This window comes from Pristis pectinata, chromosome 6, assembly GCF_009764475.1.
Source record: "Pristis pectinata isolate sPriPec2 chromosome 6, sPriPec2.1.pri, whole genome shotgun sequence".
In the NCBI taxonomy this organism is placed as follows: Eukaryota; Metazoa; Chordata; class Chondrichthyes; order Rhinopristiformes; family Pristidae; genus Pristis; species Pristis pectinata.
This window is the reverse complement of record NC_067410.1, coordinates 97,886,828-97,895,195: the sequence shown is the minus strand read 5'-3', so window position 1 is coordinate 97,895,195 and position 8,368 is coordinate 97,886,828. Positions and strand designations below refer to the sequence as shown.

General features: G+C 45.0%; 1 protein-coding gene across 2 annotated transcripts in view; it reads left to right on the top strand.

The window, feature by feature from the left end:
* Nucleotides 1–307: 307 nt before the first annotated feature.
* rfc4 (replication factor C (activator 1) 4) overlaps nt 308–8,368 on the top strand; it is a 21,587-nt gene continuing 13,526 nt past the window's right edge. Inside the window, exons 1-3 of one of the 2 annotated variants that reach the window (XM_052018235.1) lie at nt 308–473; nt 3,025–3,150; nt 8,206–8,284. In XM_052018235.1, the coding sequence (XP_051874195.1) occupies nt 3,032–3,150; nt 8,206–8,284 (198 nt within the window). In that variant the 5' untranslated portion in view covers nt 308–473; nt 3,025–3,031. Of the gene's footprint in view, nt 478–3,024; nt 3,151–8,205; nt 8,285–8,368 lie in introns of both variants that reach the window. The other variant, XM_052018234.1, reaches the window with a different exon arrangement.

Genomic DNA, 8,368 nt, shown 5'->3' with positions numbered 1-8,368 from the left:
TTTATTCTCTATTGAGCAGAGGAGGCGGAGGGATGAGCTGACGGGGGTAGACAATTATAAGGTAGTAAGAAGCTTTCCCCGATGGTAGAGGTGCCTTAAACCAGATGGCATAGGTTTAAGGGGTAGGAATATTTAGAGAGGATTTTAGGAAGATTATTTTTCATCCAGAAGGTGGTCGGAATCGGGAACGCTCCTGTGAGAAGCACTGAGAGAAGCGCCTGAGCTCGTTGGGATGACCAGAATCTGCGGGCGGGGAATCAGAATCCGACGGCCCTTGAGGACCCGGACACCTCTCCGTGAGACACCGCACGGAAACGGAAATACGCGGCGGGGGTTCAGCCGGTTGGCGGGAGTTTGCCGGCGCCTCCTCAGCCCCGGTGAACGGTCGGGAGGCCGGAGCGGAGCGGCTGGGACCCCGGCCCATCACCCGCCCCGCGGCCACAGTCCGGCCCGCTCACCGCCCCGGGCCCGAGGCAGGTTGGTCGATTGGTCACCCGTCTTCTGCCGGATGGTGGGAGGGGTGGGTACTGGGGGCACTGGGTGCTGGGGGGAGGGGTGGGTTCTGGGGGTGCTGTGGGGGAGGGTGGTGGGGTACTGGGGGCACTGGGTGCTGGGGGGAGGGGTGGGTTTCTGGGGGTGCTGGGGGAGGGGTGGGTACCTGGGGTGCTGGGGGGAGGGGTGGGTACTGGGGGCACTGGGTGCTGGGGAGGGGTGGGGCACTGGGGGCACTGGGTGGAGGGGTGGGTACTGGGGCACTGGGTGCTGGGGTGGGTACTGGGGGCACTGGGTGCTGGGGAGGGGTGGGTGCTGGGCGCCCTGAATAGTCGGGGAGGAAGAGTGATTACTGGAGAAACTGGATGCTTCAGGGTGGGAGGTGTGGTTCCTGGGGGTGGTCACTGGTGGCATGGGGTGCCTGGGGTGGTGGTTACTGGGGTAAGGGGTGCTCAGGGGTGGTGGTTACTGGGGGGGATTGGGTTCCTGGTTGGAGCACATGGTGTTGTTTATGGGGTCAGGGGATGCTTTAGCTAGACAGTACAGTTACTGGGGTCGGGCAGCTGTAAAAGTGGGGCTCATTGTGTATTTACTGGGTTCAGGGCACCAGTGGATGTGAGGGTTGGGAGTGGGAGGTATTGTAGTTGAAGGTCCAGGTTCAGTGGATGCTCTGGCTGGTACAGTAGTTACTGGGGTCAGGTCGCCAGTGGATATGAGGGTTGGGATTGGGACACACTGTAGTTTATGGGATCAAGGGTTATTGGATGCTCTGGCTGGCTGTACAGTTATTGGCATCGGGCAGAGTGTACAGTTAGTTGGAAGTCCAAAAAAAACTGCAGATGCTGAAAATTTGAAACAAAACTGAAAATGCTGGAAACACTCAGTCAGGCAAGACTTTAAAGAAGTGTCTTTGACCTGAAACGTTGACTTTGTTTCTCTTTCTGTAGATGCTGTCTAACCTACTGAGTATTTCCAGCATTTTCTGTTGTTTTGTGGTCTTGGTTTGGTGGTTGGTTGGTTGATTTATGTGGAACAGTCTGCAGTTGCTAGGGCTCATCAGTGGATACTGTAGGAATTAGGAATCACTTTGTTAAATAATTCCTGGATTGTGGGTGCTGCTGGGAATGGTAGTATTTATTATTTAGTTCTCATTAGTCATTCGCAAACAAAATGTGTTTTTGAAAAAAATCCATCCGCAGTTTATCTTGAAGCTATAGAGAGTATCACCATACACTGCCTCCGCAACATATTTCTAGATGTTTCCTGGACTTACCATATAGAAAAACTACCTAAATCATGTTTATTCCCAGGATTGCTTCATTTGCATAACTGGCCTCTGACCTGGCCTGGCAATCTAGGAGTGAATTGCATTGATGTTGGGCTGCTGGTACATTTTGGCCAGTGAAGAACATTGTTCTGTTCTTTAAAACAGATTAAGGAACCACCTGACCCTTTCAGACAGTTAGATTTTCTGGTCACTCTTGTATTGTCTGCTGAGACTCTCTGGTGGAACATTTATCCCTTTGACTCAATTTGGGGGATTCAAGACTCATTCGCCAAAAATGCAACATTCATCACAGTGTGAAGGTTATGTATTTCACATGTGATGTTAAAGCAAATTCTCCTCTATCCTCTCAGAAGCACAATCTCATCACCCTGTTCCAAAGTAGAGCAGCCAATATTCAATATTTTGTTTTAAAAATGGACCTGATTCATCTGGTCTTTATACAGTTGCTGTGTGGGACTTTACAGTGCACAGATTGACTTTTGTGTTTCCTACTTGACTGCTTAGAGTACTTCGGAATTTTCAGAATGTTAAAATTACTATATAAAGGTTTTTGATTCTTTTAACAATTTTATTTACTTGTTTCAAATTCTTAAAGCCATCATATTGAGATTTAAACCGGTATCCTGTAGTTTATAAGTTCACATCACTAGAAATTTAGATGGATGCCTATTGTACTACCATACTCTTTCATGGCAGACAAAAAGGTGAATTGTCCTACAAATTGCAGTGCTGGACGTCCCAACTGTTTGATTTCAAATCGTGTTGGTAAGGGGCATTCAGTTTGGAAATCAGAGCAATAGAAGGAAATGTAGAAATGGGAAAATCTGAAATATTTTGCAAAATGTAACGTGCATCATTTGCCAGAAGAAAAACAGACTTTTCTTGCCCATGGGCACCTCCACAAACTTTCTTGTTCATTAATCTGAAGTATAATTACAGTTTTATAGGAAAATACAGCAGCCAATTTGTGCACAGCAACAACTGACTAACCAGTTAATCAGTTTCTGATGGTGTTGAATGAGGCCGGGGCCATAGATGAGCATCTATAGTCTTGTTCGAAGAGTGCAGAGGGATCATTAATCTGTATTGATATCTTACTGAATTGAGACCAGATTTGTTATGTATTGATGTTAACAGCCTCTATTTTCAGTGTTGTTCCCATCAGTTGTGTTGTTGCTTTTCTTTTTGCCTCTTGAATTTCTTTGAAGAAGAGAAATTTAAATCTTTGTAATTTTTGCTTAAAGGTGAAAGATGCAAGCCTTTCTAAAAGGAGCCGGTGCGATTGGCACAAAACCAACAAAAGAAAAAAGTGCAGCAGGAACCAGTGGCGAGGGCAAGAAGCAAAAATCGGTTCCATGGGTGGAAAAATAGTAAGAAACTGACCCCAGATGATGGTTTATGTACCGTTTCCCCACGGCAGCGAGTGCCCCTTTCCCTCATAGTTCTAAATACAGGTCCTCCACAACTTATAAACACCCGACTTGTGTACAGCGTACACGTACAAATAAGCATTTGTGAGACCGGTGTATGGATTTGCAGGCTGCTGTGGGGCTGTAGGTGTCTTGTGTCGGGTGGGAACTCTGTTCATGGCCGCACTTCTGATCTGCAAACTGTCCAGGTTACAAGCAGTTCACAGGAATGGAACCCTGCAAGTAACGTCAGGAGAACCTGTAGTAATAAAAATAAAGACTTTATGGTATTTATAATCATGCATGTTTCTTCCCACTCACTCCCCACACCCCCCCCCGCCCCCAGAGCTGACTGCTAATAACTTCCATTTACATACCACCTGAAATGTGATAAGAACATCCCAACGTGTTTCACCAGATTACTATTCGTGAAATATTACTGCTGATGACCAAAAGGCTGGTCAAAGTGGTAGGTTTAGTGGGTGGGTGGTGGGGGTGTTACATTTCTGCGGTTTAGGATATTGCCAATTGGAGCAATCAGGTGTGCAAAGGGCTGGAAGAAGATTACGGAGGGGATGAGGGAGGAGATGGTGGACGAAGGTACTCTCACAACACTCGAAGAAGTATCCAGATGAGCATTTGAATCACCAACGCATAGAAAGGTGTGAACCAAATGTGGGTAGATGGGGTTATTATAGATAAGTACAATGGTCAGCATTGACAAGGTGGGGTAAAGACCCTGTTTCAGTGCTGTATGAATCTGATGGGTAAGATGGTGGAGTAATTTGAAAATGAAGATGGAAATTCTAAAATTGAGTCATTGATTAACTGGGACCCGCTGTAGGTCAAGCACAAGGGTGATGGATGTGTAATGCTAACTTTCTTTTCATTGCCTGGAGGGGAAACTAGTGAACGCACACTGCTTGCCTGTGCAACTTTTCTAGGCAGAGTTCTTAAGGATTTCCTGGTTTTCCACATAATACACCATAAATTAAACCATTGGACAGTAGACTTTTGCTACAGCAAGCCATTGCAAGTTCTCATGTTTTTTTCTGTGTGCTACTGCAGCAATTAGGGAGCAAGTAGAGGTCTTTGAACATAATTTTCTTGTCCAGTTATACTTTGTCACATATTGTACAAAAACATTTGGAGAACAACACAACACAGTACAGGCCCTTCGGCCCACAATGTTGTGCCAACATTTTATCCTACTCTAAGATCTATCTAACCCTTCCCTCCCACATAGCTCCCCATTTTTCTATCATTCATGTGTCTATCTAAGAATCTCTTAAATGTCCCTAATGTATCTGTCCCCACCACTTCTGCTGCCAGTGTGTTCCACGCACCCACCACTCTCTGTAAAAAAAAAACTTACCTCTGACAACCCCCCATACCTTGCTTCAATCACCTTAAAATTACGTCCCCTCGTGTTAGCTATTTTCGCCCTGGGAAAAAGGTCTCTGACTGTCCACTCGATCTATGCCTCTTATCATCTTGTACACCTCTATCAGGTCACCTCTCATCCTCCTTTGCTCCAAAGAGAAAAGCTCAACTTATCTTCATGAGACATGCTCGCAATCCAGGCCACATCCTTGTAAATCTCCTCTGCACCCTCTCTAAAGCTTCCACATCCTTCCTATAATGAGGCATCCAGAACTGAGCACAATACTCCAAGAGTGGTCTAACCAGAGTTCTATAGAGCTGTAACATTACCTCGTGGCTCTTGAACTCAATACCCCAACTATTGAAGGCCAACTCATCATATGCCATCTTAACAATCCTATCAATCTGCGCGGCAACCTTGAGAGATCTATGGACATTGACCCCAAAATCCCTCTGTTCCTCCACACTGCTAAGAGTCCTGCCGTTAACCTTGTATTCTGCCTTCAAATTCTATCTTTGAAAGTGTATCACTTTTATCTAACTTTTCCGGGTTGAACTCCATCTGCCACTTCTCAGCCGAGCCCTGCATCCTATCAATGTCCTGTTGTAATCTACAGCAACCTTCTATACTATCCACAACACCACCAACCTTTGTATCATCAGCAAACTTACCCACCCTTCCGCACCCTCATCCAAGTCATTTACAAAAATCACAAAGCAGGAGTCCCAGAACAGATCCCTGTGGGATACCACTGGTCATCGACCTCCAGGCAGAATATGCTCCATCTACCACGACCCTCTGTCTTCTATGGGCGAGGCAATTCTGAATCCACACAGCCAAGTTTCCCTGGATCCCATGCCTCCTGACTTTCTGAGTGAGCCTTCCATGAGGAACCTTATCAAACACCTTACTAAAATCCATGTACACAATATCCATTGCTTTATCTTCATCAATGTGCTTTGTCACATCTTCAAAGAATTCAATCAGGCTCATGAGGCACAACCTGCCCCTTACAAAGCCATGCTGACTGTCCCTAATCAACCTATGCTTCTCCAAATGCTCATAAATCCTGTCTCTAAGAATCTTCTCCAGTAATTTGCCCACCACTGAAGTAAGACTCATTGGTCTGTAATTCCCAGGGTTATCCCTACTTCCTTTCTTGAACAAAGGAACAACATTTGCCACCCTCCAGTCATCTGGCACTACTGTGGCCAGTGAGGACACAACGATCATCGCCAAAGACGCAGCAGTCTCTTCCTGTAATAACCTTGGATATATCCTGTCTGATCCCAGTGACTTATCTATCTTAATGTTTTTCAAAAGTTCCAGCACGTCCTCTTTCCTCACGTTGACATGCCCTAGTGTATCAGCCTGTTGTACGCCATCCTCACAAACATCAAGGTGTCTTTCACTGGTGAATACTGAATGAAAGTATTCATTAAGGACCTCTCCTATCTCTTCTGACTCCGGGCACGTTTCCTCTTTTATCCCTGATCGGTCCTACCTTCACTCTAGTCATCCTGGTTTCCGCTCTGTAAATTGTGAAGAAAACATGGAGATATTAGGAACTTGCTTTATGGAAGATGATAGAGCATAGAAAACCTACAGCACAATTCAGGCCCTTCAGCCCACAAAGCTGTGCCAAACATGTCCCTACCTTAGACATTACTAGGCTTACCTATAGCCCTCTATTTTTCTCAGCTCCATGTACCTATCCAAAAGTCTCTTGAAAGACCCTATTGTATCCGCCTCCACCACAGTTGCCAGCAGCCCATTCCATGCACTCACCATTCTCTGAGTAAAAAAACTTACCCCTGACATCTCCTCTGTACTTACTCCCCAGCACCTTAAACATATGTCCTCTTGTGGCAACCATTTCAGCCCTGGGAAAAAGCTTCTATCTACCTGATCAATGCCTCTCATCATCTTATATACCTCTATCAGGTCCCCCTCATCCTCCGTCACTCCAAGGAGAAAAGGTCAAGTTCCCTCAACCTGCTTTCATAAGGAAATTTATCAGGAATGTAAACACATCCCATTGTTTGCATTTTTTAACATTTTCCATTGCCCTGCAGTAAAAATGTTTCTGGTTGTGTAAGTGGGGCTGTGCTGTACATTGTATGAGAGAAATTCCTTGAGGGCTAATCCATGTCAAAAGATATATTCTGAAAATCATAACATTGAAGCCTTATCTAAAGCCACTGACTGAAACACCAAATATATAATTATGACTCTCTTTTAAAAATATTGACTTCCCAATTGTTAACTCTCCACTATATCCATGAAACATCTTCCTTCCTGCACCCCACTTCCAGCCCTCAGGGATTCTTTACCTTACTAATATCTGAACACGGCCCCACAAAATTCAGTAGTTTAACTGTTGCAGAGGTCACTTGAGGAGGAAATGGTGTTTGGACACATGGCAGCCTTCAATACTTGCAAAACCCGTCTGCTTATTCACGGTTTTAATCTTCGTTGCATCAAGACAGGTGCAGTTTATATATGAAACAAAACAGAATGTACTGGAAATACTCAGCAGTTTAATGGCATCTGTGGAAAGGGAAACAGAATTAACATTTCAGGTTAAAGACCCTTTGTCAGAACTAGGAAAGAGGGAATTTTTTGTTTAGAAAACAGATCAGACTGTACTAATGGAGAAAGGAAAACAGAGCCAACGTCACAGATGAATGACTAGCAGCAGAAATGGCCAATTCTGATACTGGCAAAGGAAGGAGTTACTTGAATTTATAAAGTTCAATACTGAGTTCAGAAGGCTGCAGCGTACACAGATGGAAAATGAGGTGGTGTTCTTCAAGCTTACGTTCTAACAGTGCAGGAAGTCTCAGAAAGATCAGAGTGGGACTGGGGTGGAGAATTAAAGTGGCAAGCGACAGGAAGCTCAGGGTCACTCCTATGGACTGAATGCAGGTGTTTCACAAAGCACTCACCCAATCTGTGTTTGACTTCTCCAATGTAGAGGTAACCATCAAATGGAAAAATTGCAAGAGAATCTTTTGTTTCTCCTGGAAAGAATATTTAGGTCTCTGGATGGTGGAGGGGAAGAGGTAAAAGGACAGGTGTTGCATCTCCTGTGATTGCATGTGAAGGTCCCATAAGGCAGGGAGCGGATCAGGGAGTCACAAAGGGAGCGATGCTTCTGAAGTAATGAAAAGGGAGGGGGAGGTGCCTCTGATGATGGAGTCTTGTTGGAATTGGCAGAAATTGGGAAGGATGATCAGTTGATCCTACTTGTCATGTCCCACAGTCCTGCTGTTAGCAGCACACAACACAGATAAAGAAGCATAATCACCATCTAACTGACCCCATTAACCTCTTTGACCTGGCCCTGCCTCATCACAGGTATTCCTCTAGTAGTATCCACCCTTCTCTGCAACTTAAATCTAACTTTATCAGTTTTGCAGTTTTGGCAAAGGGTTTTCAACTTGAAACATTAATTGTTTCTCTTTCCACATTTTCTGTCTGAGCTGCTAAGTGTTTCCAGCACTTTGTTCTTTGTTTTGGATTTCCAGTGCTTGCTTTTCGTTTTGCTGGAGGTGGAATGCAACGTATATGTGTTCATACTACAATTTCCCCCTAAAGTTTGTCTTGGTAATCTTGTCTTTTGCATACAGTCGGCCAAAGTGTGTGGCTGAAGTTGCGTTTCAGGAGGAAGTTGTGTCCGTGCTAAAGAAGTCCCTCGAAGGAGCAGATGTGAGTGGCATTTATAGTTCAGCTACAGAAATAGTGTTCATTTATATTTCAACACCTTGGTAGATGGGAATATTAACCCACTCA